The sequence below is a fragment of the Rattus norvegicus genome, chromosome 11 (assembly GCF_021556685.1).
Source record: "Rattus norvegicus strain SHRSP/BbbUtx chromosome 11, alternate assembly SHRSP_T2T, whole genome shotgun sequence".
NCBI lineage: Eukaryota > Metazoa > Chordata > Mammalia > Rodentia > Muridae > Rattus > Rattus norvegicus.
This window is the reverse complement of record NC_141544.1, coordinates 91,006,490-91,027,081: the sequence shown is the minus strand read 5'-3', so window position 1 is coordinate 91,027,081 and position 20,592 is coordinate 91,006,490. Positions and strand designations below refer to the sequence as shown.

At 45.4% G+C, this 20,592-nt stretch overlaps 1 protein-coding gene across 4 annotated transcripts in view; it reads right to left on the bottom strand.

The window, feature by feature from the left end:
• Masp1 (MBL associated serine protease 1) overlaps nucleotides 1-20,592 on the bottom strand; it is a 70,352-nt gene that overhangs the window by 38,635 nt on the left and 11,125 nt on the right. For all 4 annotated transcript variants that reach the window (XM_087576853.1, XM_087576854.1, XM_087576855.1 and 1 more), the window contains 3 exon segments: nucleotides 7,748-7,925; nucleotides 6,505-6,636; nucleotides 4,019-4,215 (listed from right to left, as the gene is read on the bottom strand). In XM_087576853.1, the coding sequence (XP_087432979.1) occupies nucleotides 4,019-4,215; nucleotides 6,505-6,636; nucleotides 7,748-7,925 (507 nt within the window).

Sequence of the window (20,592 nt, the reverse complement as noted above, 5' to 3'; positions counted from 1 at the left end):
GGGTTCCTTGAACTCTGTGAGGAGGGGTGTGATATAGATGACCATTTAGGGCTGAGGACAATAACTCATTTTCTGCAGTCTGACCAGGTGTGAGTCCACGTATTTAACCACAGGCCATTGTAAAACAAAGCTTCTTTGACACAGGTTGAAAGCTTCATTAGCCTCTGGGTGTAGAGGTGAGTGTTTAGAAGGCAGTTCGACAGTCTATCCACTTAGTGAAATGATAGCAGTGGGTTCTTTCCTGAGGTCTACGACCTACCCAGGCATAGGTTCTTTGCCAAATCTATAGGGCCAGGCATGAGTATTGTCCTGTGGTGTGGGGCTTAAATTCAACTATAAGGCTGTGGGTCACTGTAGGAGGAGTGAATCAGCAGGTTCTCACTAGCGCCCCCCCCCCCAACAACAGCTCACGCATGAGCAGCAGGTGTTTCCACATTTCGCTAACCCCGGAATCTGTCTGACACCCAGAGATGAACAAAGACAGATCACGTGACTGGTGCTGGCTGGGCAGGAGAAATAGTTGGGGACCAAGGGGAATCATTAAATTCATTAAAAGAGTCTGCCTCTGCTTCTTACCTGGCTCCCGGGATCTGGGTCATTGATTCCTGCACTTTCTTACTCCCTATCCCCAGGGATCGTTTTTTGCAGAGCTCAGGGCTAGGGCAACAGGTCACCCCATAACTTTTATGCCACTATTGCACCCAAGGGCATATCTTGCAAAAATCCTATTATAGATCACAAGGCTTACACCTGGGTATGCCTATTCTCCCTCAGCAACCTCAATGGCACCACAGGTACCACGAAAGCTAGCCAAAAAGAAAGAAACTACTAGGTCAGGACCTGCTTGACTTCTCCATGACCTGTGAGTCAAGTGTAGGGTGTCTTCAGCAACAGAGTCTTACCATTTAGCTCTGATGGGTGGCAAAGAGCAAATGACAATAGCTTGTTTTGTTTATCAGGGTTCTAAGGGATCTCTCTGACTAACAACTTGAAGGGTAGTGTCCTACACCCGCCACTGGGTGTTTTGTTTGATAACCATGGCTTCTGGGAGGAGCATTATTTTCCCATTTGGGTGACTCCAAATGTATAAACCAACCAAACAATCAAACAAACAAACACACAAACAAATAAATAAAACCTCTAAAATGGCTCTTTCAAACATCTTTAGTGTTGGTTATTCCTCCTGTCTTAGTTAGGGTTACTATTTCTGTGCTAGCAAATCACCCCCAAAAGCAAGCAGGAGAGTAAAGGATTTATTTGGCTTATACTTTCATATCATTGTCCATTGTTGGAGGAAGTCAGGAATGGAACTCAAGCAGTGCAGAAACTTGAGGCAGGAGCTGATACAGGGGCCATGGAGGTTTGCTGCTTATTGGCTTGCAACCCATAGCTTGCTCAAGGCTGCTTTCTTATAGAACACAGGACCACCAGCCATTCACAATAGGCCGCCCATCAAACACTAATTAGGAAAATGTTCAACTGACTCGCTTACAGCCCAATCTCATGGGAGGCGTTTTCTCAGTTGGGGTCCCATACTTTCAGATGCCTCTAGCCCGTGTCAAGGTGACATAAGATTAGCTGGGACACCTCCCTAACCTCCTTTGCCTTACCCTCCTAACCCAATGCCCACTTGAACCTTTCTAGAACCTTCTTTCATCCCATACCACCTGTCCCCTGTTATCTGCCCTCCCTTAAAACCCCACTTCTCACCCTGCCATGGCCTCTTTCTAGTTTCCTGGCTTCTACAGTTACTCCAAAATAAACACGTACATCTCAAAATTCTAAGCTAGCATTCACAAGTGAGAGTGGACATGTGATACTTATCTTTCTAGGATTGGGTGACTTCACTCAATGATTATTTTCCCCCAATTCCATCTATTTACCTGAGAGTCTCACCTTTCTTTATTACTGAATAGAATTTCCTTGTATCTATGTCTGGCATTTTCAGTACCTACTCATTAGTTGATAGACATCTAGGAGACCATGTCCTCCTAGCTACTGTGACTAGAGCAGCAGTTGAAGATGGGCGATCGGTTATCTCTGTAGTAGGATATAGATCCTTTGAGCAGATACCAATGAGTGATAGATCTGGCTTGTTTAGTGACTCTGCTTCTAGTTCTTGAGGAACCTCTAGATCAGTGGTTCCCAACCTTCTTCATGTTGCAATCCTTTAATCCAGTTCCTCATGGTTTTTGTTCCTACCTCATAACTGTAATTTTGCTGCTGTTATGAATTTATGCTCCTGCTTTCTGTTGCTCTTAGATGACTCCTGTGAACCGTTGTTCAACCTCCAGTGGGCTCTTGACTCACAGGTTGAAAACCTCTGCTCTACACTGATTTTTTTTTCGACAGTGGCTGTATCAATTTATGCTCCCACTAATGGCTAATAATCTCAACCTCACAGAACTTGCTGTCACTTGTGTTCTGGATCTTGGCTATTCTGACTGTGGCAAGATAAAATCTCAAAGTAATTTTAATTTGCTTTTCTCAATGGCCAAGGCTGTTGAACACTTAAAATTTTTTTTTGGTTGTTTTAATCACTTCTATTTCTTCTTTTGAGAGTTCTCTGTTCTGGTTCATTTTTTAAACATTGGGTTGTTGCCCTTTTTATGTTTAGTTTTTTGAGTTCTTTGAATACTTTAGACATCAGTCCTCTGTCAGATGTATAGCTGTTGGATGCCTCTTTACTATGCCTATGGTTTCCTCTACTGTACAGAGGCTTTTGAATTTCACAAGGCTAACAAGAGAGACTCCTCAGGGAGCAATACAGAAGAAACTGGGAGCAGTTTCTGGTACCAGTATGACACTTGAGTCCTGCAAAGGTCAGGAATAAAACTCTGCCACCAGCTCAGATAACCTTGGAAGTGGTTTGTTTCTCAGAGCCTCAAGGTAAGAGTCCCATCAAATCGATGTCTTGAATTTAATCCTATGGGACTCCAAGTAGAGAGCCAATAGAGCCTACTTGGGACTTCTGGTCTACCGAAGTGTGATAAGAGTCAATGCATGCTGTTGTGTTGGGAGCACCTTATCCACAGCAACACCAGCAGGCCCGTGTTTCCTGCAGAGTCAGCTGCAGCCATGACCCCTCTTAGCTTCTGATTCACTAAGGAGCAAGCCAGATATCAAGTTCTTGAGCTTTCTCACAGGGGTTCCTGTGCTTCTCTGCTTCTGCCACTGCTCCCTGTGTCTACGTCTCAGAACTTGTGGGCCCCAGTTCCCATCTCTTTTGTTTTCTTGAATAGCTCAGAATCCACACAGCTTAAACCAGCACCTGTCTACACAGTCAGGGGCACCTATATTTCTCTTGGGTTCAGCATCTCCTGCGAAATCAAAGCCCAATATTCTGCTTCACTCAGACACTTCATGTAGGAATTTCTAGGTACTTCTAGTGCTCTAAGAACTTCTGATCATATTCCCTGCACATCTGAAAACCATTTCTCTTACCATTCCTAGCCAAAACTCAAACTTAAGTTACCTTGTGTTTGGCTGATACAATTAGAATAACTTCAAATGTTGCAGGTATTGGCCTTGGGCTCTTCTCCCTCATTATTGCCTTCATAATTATCTCATCCCTCAAACAAAACCACCAGCATAATGTGTGGGATCAGGTACAAACCAAAAATGTGAGCACGTTTTCCAGGGTGTATCATGAAGTTCAAGATGGCAACTACAACCCATTAATCCAAGCATGAGTCCTTTCTGAGGGCAAGGCCCCATGTGACTGCGCAGGGTGCACACTATAGTGCTGAATGTGTCTCAGGGGACATTCCTTAACTATTTGACTTTGTGATTCTTTACCTCATATTACCCTACTGGCTAGGGAGCCTGTTTGGGACCGGAGGAGATCCCAATCTGCATCTAATGACACCAAGATATCACTTTAAATAATCATTCTGGAAAGCAAGTGGCTCGGCTTCCAGACCTCGGAGAAGCTGTGAAGAGCCAAAATCCTGGCACTCTGACTTTTCCCAGTTGAGCCAAGATGCACCCTTGGGACAAACAGCTATTGCACAATTACCTTAATGTAGTCATAGGGACAGGGCACCTCGGGATGGTCTTCAATGTCAAAAATGTCCTCAAACTGCAGGGTAACCATGAAGCCCTCCTCCAGGTCAATGGTATAGGAACATTCAGAGCTCTTGGGGTAAGGGTTGGGGTAATCCGGGCTGGTGATTGTGCCTGTCCTCTGGGTAAAGAGATTGCCACTGCATTCCACTGTGGAAAACACAACAGAGAAAATGGCACACTACTGATACAGATCAAACACACACACACACACACACACACACACACACACACACACACACACACACACCCTGCTTCTCTGCCACTGTGTAATCTTTCCAGCGTTCCCAGGAGGTGGGCAGATAAGGAATTCCCATTTTCCTGGGACCCTGAAACTCTGCGGAAGGTTATGGTTCATCCACCATCACCGGTGGGAAAATCTGCAGTCAAGACTCAATCACAGACTTTCTAAGTCTCTCTCCAGGTGGGCTTACACTGGATGATGACCCTTGCCATGGGATCCTCTGGCAGAGGCAGGCAGCCACTCTGAGAAAGAACAGTTTTGAGATGGAGGGGTCAGACGCTGTGTCCAGACCTCTTTGGGTCTTCCTTCCTCCTTTGCCCACACTTCTTTCAGATTTCTGTTCAAAGTCACTCTTGGTCCTCATCTAAGAAAAGTCCTTCCTACTCTCTACTCCCCTCCACCTTCCCGACTCCCCTCTACCCCCACACCCTCAATGCCCAGCTCCTGCCTGTCTCTGGTTGGTCAAATAGCTCCGTCTTCTCTGACATCACGTCATACATTCTTTTACTGACTCCTTGCCATACTTAACAGAGCTTTCTGAACTACAGGATTCTGCTTTGTTCTGGCTATCCAATACCCTGGGAACCTATCCATGACTTAGCCCACTCTAGACTTCTGAGCCTTAGTCCTTTGGGCGGGCCCCTCCCAGGCCTGTCGTGTTCATGTTTTGTAAGCCTTTGTTCATTCGGTTCATTTTGCAAATGAAGAAACAGTAGCCCAGAAGGGCAAGCATGACTAATGTAAAGTTCCACCAGGAGCTGCAGAAACAAGGCTGCTTGACTCTCCATCTGTTTTCACTTTCTACCTCTAGCATCTTCATAGGGATGTGTCACCCGCCTGGGGGTTAGAAATGATTCTTGGGAAATCTTAACTCTCCTTATCCCCTGTGCACAGACAGATATGTAGTTCATAAGCATAGACTGATACCCGTAGCTTTCTAAAAACGGTTCTTGGGGTCAGGATGAAAAAAAGTCAGAATCCTTGACCCTGAGCTTTCATAATTTTCTTTGTGAAAATTTCCTTTTGATGCTACTACTTTATGATGATGGGCTAATATAGAAGGCATTCAGCTTTATTTAGCAAGTTTTGAAGGAGGAAGTAAAGAACTGTTGCCTGCAGCGTTGGCTTCCTCCAGTGAGCCCTCTCTAAGTTACCAGGGTCTTACCAGGGTCGTTCTAACCCATGGGCAAGTCCCCTAAATGTTCTAAGTTCTACCACCCCTCTGAGTTGCTTTAGAATCTGTTCTCCCTGTTTTGAGCGATGCTCCACAGTCCTTCACTTTGGGCAAGGGAAGCATCTCAGCTCCAACCTGAGCTGGCAAGCAGAAGCCACGATGCTAGAAGGTGATACAGCGAGAGAGCAAACGAGGCCCTTTTCTTGCTGTCTTTATCATCTTCCCTCCTCCGTCCTGTGGTCTGTGGTTCTCTCTGTTAGAGAGGGAAAGAGGAGCTGCTGACACCCAAAAGGGAAAGGCTTATGGCTCAGAGGGAATGGGCTGGAAAACCCATGTTTCTCATAACTGGCACAGGTTGGCTATTTGCAGGAGAGGAGACAGAAATGAATGGAACAGACTTTCTGCCCAGGAAAGACAGCTCAATTTCAGAGCCCCTCTGACAGTGGATCATGAGCTCCTAATGGGGAGTCAGTGCAGCAACTATACGGTGTATGTATTCTTGACTTCTTTTTTAAAAAATGTTCTTTGTGTTTCTCTCCTCTCTGTGTCTGTCTGTCTATCTGCGCCTCTCTCTCTCTCTCTCTCTCTCTCTCTCTCTCTCTCTCTCTCTCTGTGTGTGTGTGTGTGTGTGTGTGTGTGTGTGTGTGTAATACAGGGACCAGATGATACAGGGACCGGAGTTCGATGTCACTTGTTTTCCTCTCTTGCTCTCTGTCTAAGTTTGGGAGAGGGTTTCTGACTGAACCTAGAGCTGGCTCACTGTTTTGTTTCTGTTAGAGTGGGGAGCCAGCACACTCTTGGGAGTCTACTCATCTCTGTCCCCCCAGAGACATGCATCAAAAGGACCAGCCCATGAGTGCAGAGGTACATTTTCCTGCTTGTCCAGCAAGATCTTTACTCTGAGGGTTGTCTCTCCAGCCCTGACTTATTTATTTTTAATGGTTTACACTAAGATCTTACCCAACCTTATTGGAACATGCCACATAGCATGACACAGCACGGAATTATCCCGAGGCCCTACCTCGGCAGGTCCTGTTGTCTGTGTGGAGGATGTAGCCAAAGCGACAGGAGCAGTAGTAGCCGCCGATGTAGTTGTGGCAGTAGTGGTCACAGGACAGCTCCTCATCTTCCCTTTCCTTGCACTCATCCACATCTGTGGGGCAGCCAGAGCCTCCCATCAGCCACCACATGTGTGATGATTAAAGCCATATTTATAAGGGTCACACCTTTCTTGCATTTGATTCTGTGTAAAGCTCAGAGGTGGCCATTGTCACCATTCATCAAATGAGGTAAGTAGAACACAGAGAAGTTAGGCAACTTGCCCAAGATCTCAGAGAGCTAGGTTTGAACCTCACCAATCTGAGTCTTGGTAGAGGTAATTACCACATGGTTATGATAGTTGATAATTACCACCCTGGGTCACCAGCCTTATCCTGTGGATGGTGAAACTGAGACAGCTTGGCTCACCACCACACCCCATCCCCTCCGTCCCCTGATACAGATTGAGTCCTAGGTGTTTGAGCATCCGTTTCTCCTATAGGCATATAAGTGGCCAGTAAGTCTATAAAAAAGATGCCCACCATTATTAGTATCAAAGGATACAATTAAAGCCACACATATTCACCACAGTAAATAAAGATGAGGGGAAATGATTGACAGCATTTAATGTTGATGAGGACATGGAGCCACCATAAATGTCATACACTGATATTTTCTTTGGAGAAAATCTGGCAATTTCTTATAAGACTAAACACAGCTGTCCTCAAACCAGTGAGTCTCCTTATCTTATAAGGAGTGTAAAAAACTATGCAAAGCCTAGGTATCCCTCCATGGGGAATGCACAAAAGCATTACAGTGTATCCATTAACACTGTGGAGCACCGTTCTGTCCAGGGAGCTACAAAAACATGGACCAGTCTTAGCAACTTTATACTGTCCCCAACTGTATTATATTCTGATGTTCATTTCAAAATACAAGAAATGCATATGAAAGATTTGTACATTTTACTTTATATTCTACAGTGAAACAATACATTATTACTAGGTGTTGAACAAGGAAGCGATATAATGATGTCTGCCGTTACTTTGAATATATCAAAACAGGATTGTTGGCTGAGTGGTAGCTAACTAGACAAGTGGATCTGCGATACAAAAATGCAGGAAGTCACCGCAGGCAGAATCCACGGGTGGGTGTCATTAAGGCGAGAGCCCAAGGCAGTGTTCATCTCTAGAGACAAGGGGAGACCTGATGGAGAGGTGACTTACCTACAGCCATGTAGTGGGCGTCAAAACCTGTGAATCGTTCCTCATTGGAGAAATCTGACCGGAAAGTGACAGACATAAAGGAACCAGGCGAAAGAACCACTTCCTGGCCCGGGGTCTGCTCGGTATCGGTGGTCTCCCTGCCACAGAAGGTTGCCAGCACCTGGTCTTCGGTTTCTACCTTTGGGGTCAAATGAAAAGGGATAAAATGAGTGCTTTCCCATGTCAGCCTCTCTCTGGATCTCCGAGAAGACCGAGGACAGGGCTGGCCACAAGCAGATGAGGCAGCGTTGGAAACTCAAACAGAGGGAGCTAGGAACGGTCAGATCTTCAGACCACATGGGACTGGTGTAAGCGGAAATGTGGTCATGTGATCAGTTCCATTCGTTCTGTTCGATTCCCTCCGCAGGCACTTGGTGTGCGCAGCCTCACTGCCGTCTGAGTGAGTTATTCATTGAAAACAACTCCGTGGACAACTTGAAAAGAGCTAGATAGCCTCACAAGTGGATTCTACCGCGCTAACCACGCTAACAGGAAAAAGAAACACTAGGCACAGTAAGTCAGTCACAGAGCATCCAGGGTGTGCCTGCCACCGAACAAAGCGCGAGGAGACGGGGTGGTGAAAGCTCTGAGGGATGGTGGTGTTCTGCCGAGCAGACACAAGTGGGGCTGGAACCGTGTGATGAGCGAATTCACAGAAGCAGTCAGGGCTTGAAGGCTTCCCAGTGCAGCACAAGCTACTGGACAGTAAGAGTGCTTTGTTTTAATAGCCATTTCCCCAGCCCGCGGAATAGAACCTGGCACACAGTTATTTATCCAATAAATATTTGCTAACAAAAACTAAAACTTCAAGACACATTATGAGGACTCCAAGGAGCCAGAGAGTCGGTGAAAATTGCAGGAGGAGACTGTGTTGGAAAGGACATTGCAGCCCGTTGTGGTTGACCTTTGGTGACGTCAATGCTGCGAGTGGAAGACATTAACATTTTTTGAGCGAGAAGTCATGTACTCATAACTATATTTAATAGGTAGTCCTGAAACATTTAGAAACTGCTTTTGGAGGCGTCCGGAAATTTCATGCGTGTACATATTGAAATCAGACTCAATTTTTCCCTCCTTGATAAAAGAGTTCCTTACTTTGGAAAAGCCAGGGACCCTGTGAAAATATGGATAACAAAATAGAGATAATCTGTTGCTTGCCGAAAGTTGACTTTATGTGTCTGGTTTGGGGAAACAGCTGGTTGGCGGTGTTATTCGTCTATGTGCATTTAACCTGCTTCCTTACCCGAGCGACTTACAGCTCGCTTGACTCCTTTCAGCTTGTGTTTCTGTTTGTTAACATCTGCACTGATGTTTTAACCAACCTACAGGAAAAGATCCTATGGAGAATGGTTTCTGTCACTAAAAGAAAGTTCTCAAAGGCCGTCTGTCTTGAGTGGCTTCTAATGAGTCCATTGTTCTGTCCCATAGCTAGTATGGCAGAATATCTTGACATCTGACACTTCTGTTTTGAAACTAATGGTTTATTTATTTAAAATAAGAAGGAAGGCAATTTGCCCTGGCAACAAAACACAAGGACAATTAATCACTAATGTCGGGAACTGAAGTGTAAACAGAAGATGAGCTCAGGGCCTTGCTATTTGTTCTCTCCCTGCAGATAGTAGCGATCTCCCACAGACTCCAGGCTGCAGAATGTGCCTTTCTTTACACAGCTGAGCTGCCACTCCTCAGCCTTCCAGCTGCTATTGTGGTTAGTGGGGGGTTTCCAGATAACCGAAAGTTTTCTAACAGTAATCCTTAAAATCCTTTTCTATTAGGGGAGAGCGCTCGCTTTCAAATAAAAAGTTTTTTTTTATGTGAACCATTATTTTCTTAAGTAGAATACACTAAGCTCTCCTTGGTGAGCTCCAACATCACAAATGTCAAACGCCATTATACTACATTAGACTGGGACCCTCGGGATACTGAACCCATCTATTGTTTGCCCTGTTCGGCTGTAGGCCTCTGTAGGTTTTATATCTCTTTTACGAAGTGGTCTACTTAGTGTACAGAAGTAGCCTTACTTTCCATCTGCCCGTTTTTAATGTTATAAACTAGAACCCATTGATACTGCTCTTGTTGGAATTCAGTAGAAAAAAGATTTAATGGATTTAGAAGAAGGACAGGTGGAAGAGATTCTCCCATGGGTAAGTGCAAAAACCCCAATGTTCTAACCTGGCGTTAGTGGTTTCTAGCCCCGTAAGAGAATAGACCTGTAGGTCTGTGGACATCTCAACACACAGATCTACAATGACTGGTGAAGATCAGCGTGCTTACGAACCCTGTAGAAACCGTTGAAAATTGAACACCAATGAACTGTCAGGACTTAAGCAATAAGGACTCCAGCCCAGAAACCTTTCTGTAGCCTGGAAGTCCTGCAGCCTCTTGGGTTTTGCAGAGGGCAGGGCACAGGCTCTTTCAAGCAAAGTCAGCCACAGATAATCTGGGATAGAGAGCTACTGGGGACCTAGAATGACTTTCCTCCCTCCTCACAACTTTTGGGATTAAGGCTCTTTTCAAGACGGTAAGCGTTCACCACCCAAGGGCTACCCCAGGCTAGAGAACAGGAATGTATGCTCTAGCAGAAAGCCAAGAAAACTGAGTCACAGGGATTTGTAGAAGCAGACAAGAGGCAGCCTGAGGTCCTAAGAATTTAGCCTGCAGCCCAGAATAGAAGCGGGGCATCCTGCTGAAGAGGAGGACCTGCAAGAGATTCAGTTTCTCTTCTTCCAGAGGAAGCCGAGGCCCGGAGGGGAAGTGAGTGCAGAAGAGCAGAGAGATAACACTCCTGATATCATGTTTTGCTTTTGAGACAGTCCTGGGACTCAGGGAAGAGGCATCAACACAGGGAGTGTGACACAGAGTGTGACAAAGGACACAGACACTCAGCCAAACAACTTTCCTGGCTCTAGAGCCTCTTGCAACCTTATCTTCGGCTCATGTTTTTTTTTTTCCTCCCAGAGAGAATGTGGCTCGAGCCATAACCTAAATAGAAGTCTTGGTGACCCTGGTAAACATTTATATCCCACTGTTACAAAGGGCTGCAAGATCATTTGCCTCTGAGTATAGCAAGATTGAGCTGTGGCTTCTGTTTTGACTGTCCTTGTATCTGGGCTCATCGTATCAGTGTGTCGGGGGTAACTTATCATGTGAAAACATGGAATGCATAACTAGAGGCCCCTGTGACTGACGATCACAGACTCTGCACTTCCCATTTTGTAGGATGGCAACCATCTTGTTGTGAGCCATTATTATTTAGGGCATGTGGCTGCGTGTCGTCAGTTTGGTTTCTTTTAACTTAATTGTCCTGATTTCTGTCTGGACTATAATATGAACACTGCTAAGAATTACTTATTCTGTTACATGAGCTAGCAAGCATGCATCCTGCCTTCGGGGATGTGAAATTTAGTAGGAAAATAATAGAAATGCTCAAATGAGTGCCCTATGATATTGCCAGGGTGTAATAACTGTACTTAAAACGGGCAGCCTTGGGCTTTAAGGAAGGAAAACAGATGTGTCCAGCTGAGAGGGTCCAGGAAACCTTTAGGGGCGACTAGACGTAACTCAGTTGTAGAGCACTCAAATGCGACACCAAAACCCTTCTGAAACCTACTCTGGGCCTGTGAAGAACATTTCATGATTATTTTAGGCAGACATCAGCATCCGTGCTGAAATACCTTATTAATAATTTAGCTGATCTGGGGCCCTAGGATTTCCTTCCTGTATAATTCTAGGACTGTTCCAAAGAGGAGCTTGTGCGAATCTGGAAGGCAGTAGCCGTAACTCTGATAATGTTGCTTTGGGCAAATGGAGAGGACCTAGTATGTTTTAACTTGTCTTCTTATTCCTCTACTCTATACCCAGCGCTCCCCTCCCACTATAGGCTCCGAGGAGCAGCAGGGGCCTGGAACTGCCATCAGATATGTGAATGTGGACCTTGAAAGGTGCTGTCGTCTTTGAGCCAAGAGTTCTAGAGATCTCCTTAATTAGATTCCTTTGTAGATGTCAACCTTTCCACCGAAACCAGGGCTTTAGGAGAACTGCTTGGTAGCTTCCTCTGTGTCCCTCAAACTTCCCACTCCCAACATTCTTCTCCCAACTCCCCTAATTATTCCTACAAATGAGCTCTAACATTCATGATCTTACATGCTCACAGAGACTCTGATTCAACTCTCCTGATTGAATGGTAACAGGCTGGAATGTCCATGGCCATTGGCTTGGGGGAATATAATGAACTCAAGAAGAGTGGTAAGGAAACCACTATTGGAGTCTTGCCAAAAAGAGCATGCGCGAGCCCTATGGTGGGGAATCAATTGGGAATTCAGTTGTGGTAGCTTAGAAGATGGAGCATTAGTACAGTGGGTTGGTATTTCTGGTAAGAAGACAGCAATGGAGTACTACGTGTGGGCATGCGCTGTTGGCTGTGCACGACCTAGTTATCAAGAAGAAGCAAGTATCCACTGAGCTTTCAGAAGTGTAATGACTTAGAGAAGGGAAGGGGTTGGGGATTGGTCCTTTCACTAGAAAGAAAAGTAGCTGCAAGGCAAGGGTGAGGTCAAAGGCGTGGTGTTAAGGACCTGTGTGTTGACCTCTGAAGGACTTGAGGCTGAGTGTGGAATGTCCTATCACCCAAACCAGAGGTCAGATATGACTCTTACAGACTCTGAAGTGCCTTCTAAGCACAAAAGCCACCTGGGAAAACAACCCTGCTTGTTATTGTTTGCTGTTGTTTTGTTGTTGTTTTATATAAAGAATTCTATTCTCGAATCAAGAAGACTCAAAAGAGACATTAAGGGGAATGTGCCAGCTTCAACTAGAAATGACGGGACAATTCAAATGAGATGAGGTTGGGTTCAAGTAGGTTGAGAGCTCCTGGGTGCAAACTTGAGCTCTGACTTAGGGGAAGGAAAGGATGTCGTTGAAGGTGAAGCCAGACGCAGAACCAAGACAGTAATCCAGAGCCACAGAGAGCATGGGACTGGGACTCCTGTTCAGAGAGCAGAACTGGGTCCATCCCTAAGATCTTGAGCAGACAACACAGAGCTGATATTTCCATCCCTCCCACTTTTCGGGGAGGACTTTACTATGTCCATATTCTTACATCACAAAGAGAATCAGACACTCCGGCACTGTGGGCCGAATAACTTTCCCTGCAGGTTCAGGGATCTGTGTCAAAGAGAAGCTGCACACACACGCCCGCTCTGAGTGTTTCATCCGCCCATAGACATGGTTTAGATTACGGGACCCCGAACTTCAAGCCTGATCCCACGATGCACTTAGACGAAATTCTGCTTAGTGTTTGGAAAGGGCATGAGTGGTTTTGTCCTGAGTCTGTGGTATATCGTTTCTCAGAGAACCTGCAGCTGGCGCCTCCCTTCCTGAACACAGAGCCTTCTGCCATGTGACTTTGATGCTCCTGGGCTGAGCTCCTGGACTGGTGACTGGTGCTGACAAAAGGACATTGCATGTTCGAAGGGACATGCATTTTCTAAACTGAGGCTGCACAGTTTTGTAGCTACTGACAAAGACTCTTTTCTTGTCTCAGCTTTAGTGAAGCTTCTGAGTTCTCCGTTAAGCCCATGTGTGCAAAATCCACTGTTAGCGAGATCCCTGCAAAGGCCATTTGGAATGGACTCGTCTGCCCATGCTCTTAGGTACCCTGATGCGTTTTCTTAGCCTGCACTGGTCTCCAGGGATGTTTCAGCACCCTGGCCTGGCTTCGGCAAGCAGCTTGTTCCATCAGATTATCTACAATACCTACCAACCCTGATGTTTCCCACTAATCGTTTTTTTTTTACCCTGTGAATTTCTCCTACCTCAGCTGTATTTGGAACAAACTCTAACGGTAGAAGTAGATACAATAGTTAAGTTCGTGTGAACTTAGTAAACATTCAGGAGTCCATTTGGTGTCGGATTAATTGAGAGTTAGCAAAAACCTGGAAATATTCTTAGGAAATTTTTAGCAAGGAAATCACCATCACTGTAGTTCTTAGACGGGGGTGATGTTCCTGAGTAAAGCCTACATGCTATTCCTTTAATGTTATTCTTTAGTTGGTTTGGTTTTTGTTTGCTTGGTCGGTTGGTTGGTCTGTTGCTGTTGTTTTTGTTTTGTTGTTTTGTTTGTTTGTTTGCTTGTTTTAAGACAAGGTTTCTTCTCCATGTAACCTTGTCCTGGATCTTACTCTGTAGACCAGGCTGGCCTCAAACTCACAGAGATCCACCTGCTTCTGTCTCCAAGTGCTGGGATTAAAGGCTGTGCCACTGCTGCCCAGCATAATATATATATATATATATATATATATATATATATATATATATTGTTAATTGACTCTTTTCTCTTATCACTATTTCACATCTGAAACCCTACTCTGAAGTCACCACAAGAAGAAACCTTAGGAGGCCCATTGGAGTATAAAAGTGATGGGGGCTGGCGATGCGTTTTCTACAAGCAATTCCTAGAACACCCAGTTGACTCCCTTTAACCACCAGGTGAGTATGTGAGATAATTTTGTACCTATGAATCTCAGTGAATCTCTGAACAGTGTTGATGCTTAGTTGACCCTAAGCTAACCCAGGAAAGGACCATTCCACTCAGTCCAGATCAAATTCCTGACCACAGGAGTCTGAAGAAATGGAATGATATTCAGCTATGCAGGGCTGGGGTGGTTTGTTACACAGTGAAAGAGAATTTGTGGGGACAAGGCTGTGAAAGAAGTGTTTGGGGACGATGAGTAAATCTGACGTTTGTGAGTGGACATTTTGAGTATGACAATCTAGTAGATTCCTGGGGTCTTAAAAGCCACCCTCTTCATCTTTAGCCTTTTCTACACCCTTAACCATAAACCAAGGATACCCCCTATACTAGCATCTGAGGAAATAAGAAATGTGTACCTTCCAAGGCTGATCAGACCACTTGATTAAGTTATTCCTTGGTCTTCTACGTGGGATGTAACCTTGTGTACACACGTACGTACGTACACTGACTAAACACTGACTTAAACCAGAGTAAAAAGCAGAGGGAATTAGAGTCAAACTACAGGTAATTCTTCTTTGCTTTTAGACTTAAAAGAAACTTGGGCTTGAAGATACATTGCTCTAATAAGCCAGACTTGAATGATAAATATTTAATATATTTCCCTTCATAGGCAGAATATATATATGAACCCCAATGGACCCAAAAGTATAATGGGGCATTTGGTAAGAAGGGAACCATGTTCACCGGCAGGGACCAGGCCAGTGGATGACACACTAGTCTTGCAACTCTAACAAGTGGCTTCACATTTCAGTTAAAGAAAATGGTGGAAGCAAATTAAGTAAATGTAGCCGACATCAGACGATATCTTGACCCTGAAGGGAAAGGTGGTCTGGCGTGCCAGCGATCGTTAAAAGGCTCTTGAAAGCCAGTCCTGTGAAGTCACATAGCTGGGAGATTTTACTTGACTTCAGATAGATGTGCTGGGGTCAGGGGTGGACATGGGGGTGGGGGTGGGGGTGTCAATGCTTCAGTCCTGGCCCCACACCATGTGGCCTTAAAAAAACAAATGATGAACAGCCAGGAGTGGTGGCTCATGAAGGGGATCTCTGTGAGCTCCAGGATGAGGGAGCTACACAGCGAGACAACATCGTCTCAACGAATAAACAACTCCCTAAATAAAAACAAATAAGACGGTGACTCATCTTTATTCCCGTGCAACATCTTCAGCTCTGTGTTACTTCTCCTAGTCTTGAGTATGTCTCAGAGAGACATCACGGTTTCAAGCAGAGACAGGTCATATGAATTCCTCAAAGGCTACACAGCCTGTGCGTAGCAAACCTGAGATAAAATTCACACGACTTCCAACTCTGGTCAAATAATTGGAATCAGACAAATTGTATCAACTGTCAGAGTTGGAAAAGAGAGTTGAAGTGTACACTTTTTATTTCCTAGGTGGGGAAACTGAGTCTGGTTTTACGTTACATCCTAATGGCCCTGGTGTACTGATATCCCCCCCACCCCTACCCCCCACAGTGGTCTTATTTTACTGTATTTTTCAGCTAACCACAGTAAAACCTCTTAACGGAGCTTGACAGCACCGCAGGAAGGTCCTGTCTCTGTGCAAAGGGCAGACACCATAAAGAATGAGGGGGCCTGAGAAAGAGCATCCAGGTCCTGAGAGACTGTGGCTGCCACCGGTGCCAGGAAGGATAGCGAACTGAAGAAACCAGCATGGGCAGGGAGAGAAGAAAGGACCGGCAGGGGAGGGGCCTGGCCCGGAGCCTGGGAATTGGTATCCGGGCTTCCCGCAGGTGGGAGGCAGCAGTGCCCCACATCTCGGTTGGAGGGCTGGAGCAGGCTGCAGTGGGGCAGGGAGGAGGTTCCGGGACAGTAGCTAGGAAGGAGAGCCATGGTGGATTTACAATCCGTCCAGTTTGTGAACGAACGGGTCAGAATCCTCCCTCTCACCTCTTCCTGGATTGGGGGCTGCTCATTCACATGCAAATCCCTGTAGTGTAGGGTGGTTGGGCCCCACGGCTCAGGGCAGGAAAACAGCTTAGGGACAGGATGAAACAAAGGACTGCTGTGTTAGATAGCACGGGCTACCAGGCTCAAGGTATGTCACAGTCTGGACTGGGGGGTGGCGGTGATCAGCCTGGCTTTGAGTAACCTCTCCAGCAGTTTGCAGGAGCGGATAAGCGATTATGTTCACTGCCACAGCTCAGAACCCTATCCCAACCAACCCTGTTTATATCCTCAAACCCTTGCACAGAAATCCTTCACCTGGACTGGCAATACCGATTCTAGGGCCCTGGGTCCTTGTCACAATTCTGCTGTGTTGTGCTGTGAATCCGGAAATGCCTATTAGCGTACAAGAGCCAACTGTCAACTTGTCTAGGATTTTGCCCAAATTGTTTAACAGTCACACAACCATCCTTAATTGCTAAGTTCCCCCAAATGACAATTAAACAAACTATATTATAAATAAATAAATTCTACGAAAACTCATTGTTTCTCATTTGTTTTACCATTGTTCCACCATTGTTTCTGGGGTTTTAATGTCCTTTGTATTCAAAAGAAGAATGAGGTGCCAAGATCCATCCCTTGTCCATCCCACGCCCCCTACTTTCCTTCAATTACGAATGCTTGTATCATTGTCCCCAGGCCTCAGCTTTCCAGAACATACAATCTGCATTAATTATTAATTGATTAATTATTAATAAACTAATTAATATATTAGCCTCCGAGAGTCAGGGCAAAGGAGACATCGGGTGTAGAAGCAGCTGTCAGACTATTTTCATCCCTACAGCATCTTGCAAGAGCCCCATTCCCTAGCCTCCCTCCCTGGCCCATCTACCCTCTTGCCTTTCTAATTCCTTCTTCTTACACAGCAGACATTTCCCTTCCTGCGTGGGATGCTTTCTCTCCAGGAAACACAAGACTAAGATCTTCTTTGTTATCTTTGCTCAGATATTCCCTTGGCAATGAGGCTTCCCTGTCTCCCTTGTTCACGGCCCAGCACGCGCCTCAGCTTCCGCGGGCTCAGCTTCCGTGGGCTCATTACTCAGCGGATAAAATCCAGGAGCCCAGATCCTGTACCTTAAAATTGTACGCTTACCTAGGAAGCGCAAGGCCCTGGGTTCGGTCCCCAGCTCCGAAAAAAAGAACCAAAAAAAAAAAAAAAAATTGTAGCTGCCTAGCATTTCCTGATTGCACACCTTTCCCACTTTCCTCGCCTGTAAGGAAAGTTTAACTTCTACCTTCTTGCCAAGCAGTTTCCTGTGGACACAAAAGGACACGGACGCGCACCCTGTACACAGTGCCCCAGAGAGAGAGAAAGAGCGTCTACGTCACACGGGTCCATCCACATTCACTGGCTTTCCTGGACCCGTGTGAGGCTCTTCCTTCTGTTTCGTCTCACCACCCCAGAGCCTGCGTCGTTTGCATTTCCTGCTTAAAATAAGATCTGGTCACACTTTCTGAAGTTCATTTTCACTTCGTTCTCTTCAGTTAGCAGGCCCCCAGTGGGAAGAATCCAGCTTGGGCTACAATTATCACTCAAGAGAAACTTCATCCATTTCTCACTTCCTTCTGAGGCCAAGGCCTCCTGTTCAGTCCCAGAGAATGAGCAGAGCCACAGCAGTAGCTGGGGTCAGCATGGCCCAAGGTCATGAGCATGTTCTAAGTAAACACAGAGCTGCAATGAAGTCAGAGACTGAGGTCAGCGGCCTTCTATCTTAATTATGCAGCAGGATGCAAACTGACCCATGTGACTTGGGGAAAAAGACACTGGGTCTCAAAGCAGCAAAAATAGTAAGGTCATGGCAAAGCCAGCGGGTAGCCTCCCATTCCTGAGAAAGCTGCACCCTGAACACACTGGTGACTTGCCCAAGGTCTCGAAACCCTCGATGCCATATTACAAATTTCACTAAAATACCAGAATAGATAAACTGTTGCCTAAGAAATAAATGCATTGCTGAGAGACAAGCCTAGGCCCTTTCCAGACTAGAACCAGCCTGAGAGGTGCTCCAAGGGAAACAAAACCACATCTTTGTCCTGCAAAGACCAGGTACTGAGACTTGGCTTTTCCAGAGGGACTTGTGCAGGTCTGTTTGTGCCTAAGTTTCCTTCTTTGTAAGCTAGGTATAATACCTGTGTCTTTTTATTTCATCAGAAAAATTGCACGCGGCAGTCTATTGAAAATTGCTGTCAAAGTGTTGATGGTAATACACAGCCCCCTGCCTTTAAACAGTACTTTCAAAACACATAGTAGGAATTACCCAGAAAGCCTTGGGTGATTCAGCAAGGCAATGTGAATAGAGGATGGTTATATTCACGGAGCAACAACTGATGCCAGATGTGTCCCTTGCTTTCTTTCCTACACCATGGCCATCCCTGCCTGGCTTAGCTAATTTGCATTGGACATAGGTCTCTGAAGCCTTTTCCCCATTCACATTCCCAGTGAGCCCAGGAGAAGGGGATCATGAGATCGCCATTTTACAAGATACCATGCAGGAAGCAGCTGCCACAGGTCTCACCGTTTCTCAAACCTAGACTCAGACTACTGAGTCTCACTGCCATTTTTAGCACATTTCACTAAGATTACACCACCTCGGGCTGTGAGGAAGACTCTGTGCCCATTCTAGATTTTTTTTTTTTTAAATGGACAAGCCCTAGCTAAGGGATGAAGAAGCTTGGCCAAGGGGTCTCATGTGTAGTGACTCAGTTGATTTCATTCTTATGTCTGGTTAAACCTCATCCTAAAATCTGGATTAGCACTTCCAGTTGTGTTTCAGACTCAGTACTCATGCCCCATGCCTTCTAAACCTGCTGGCCCATGCAGGTTCCCAATCACCATGCCCAGGGACAGTAGTTACCGGAAGGTCAGAACCCGGGTTAGAAGCTCTCATTTCTTTTTCCTCTCCAACGTGCTCCATTTCCTGTAACGTACAGCTTTCTGTAGAGGCCTTGTGAGCTTCCTCCAGACACACGTTCTATCCAACTGACACACTCAATCTAGTCAGTAGGTTCCCATTATGGCTTCTACCTAAGTCCTGTATTTATGTATCTAGATCAAACTTACTCAAACATGCTGCTGACTATGTCACCTCCATGTCCCCTGTCCCCAGTTTATAGCTTCCCATTGGAAATCCTACACTCAGATGCCAGATGGTGTCACACTGAAAGTACAAAGGACTTTCTTTAGACAGAAACATATTTTGCACATTAAATGCAGACAGACATTCTTCATTCCACAAAGAATGTTTTCAAATAATTTTCCTTGAAATATACGCCTCTCTGGCACTTCTCTGTTTCCTTTTTTTTGGGGGGGGGTAGACTCCCTGGAGGGGAAAGTTTCACATTCTTTACTACAAGGGGGGTGCAAGCAAGAGGTGAGAATGTTTGGGCACTGGAGTGGGAGCTCTGACTACATCAACTCTATAGGCTGCCAGTCTCTCAATATTGCCAGCATTTCTAAGGGTAATGGTGATTTTTGTGTGAGATCGCAAAATCTATGTTTATATCATTTCTATTTTTGTTTTTGCTACTAATTTCTCTTTTCAAAACAGAGTGAGGTCATCTAACACCGACAAACACAATGTACTGATGAATCAAGTCAACCTGTTGATCACGTGTTTATGACCATGATGTGCACGCTAAAGTCTCCAAATCAACACAACTAGTTAGTCTTTTGTCTATCACTCTGGATGGTCATGTTTAAAGCCAAATTTACTGGATGTTTTCTTAGTCCCTCGCTACATAATTGTTCTAGGCTTTTCCTGTGTCTCTCCCTAAGACATTTCAGCCCTGACTATTCTCCCTGCTTCCACCAGTACATCCATTTCAATCTCCAAGCCCTGGTTAACTGCCGACACAGTTCTTCATGCTGGCCCTCTACTTAGCCTTATCGCAAACACCGAGATCTTCTGACCATACAGAAGTGGCCACTTACACACATGTGTGTTGCCTTGTGTCCCTTGTGCAGGTTTTAAAATTGTAATTATGTAATTGTCTTGTTACAGCCTTTGAAATTGTGAATTTCTGGTGGGCAGGACTATACCACTTGTCCTTGGGTACCCAGGTTTGGCAGTGTTCATCTTAGGGATAGGCTATCTATGGAATCCTTGGGCTTCAGAAGAAAATGTGTAGGTACAGAAAGATCGTGAGATTAGCACCAGCAGAGAGATACTTGAAGATGATGCCTCTGAATATCTACAGAGGGCAGACTTAGGGGAGAGATTGATATCTGACAGGTATTTAGGAGAACATTGCAATGTATTGGGGGAACCGACTTAAGGACGGGAGGCTAAAGGGCCCAGAGTAGAAGGGACAC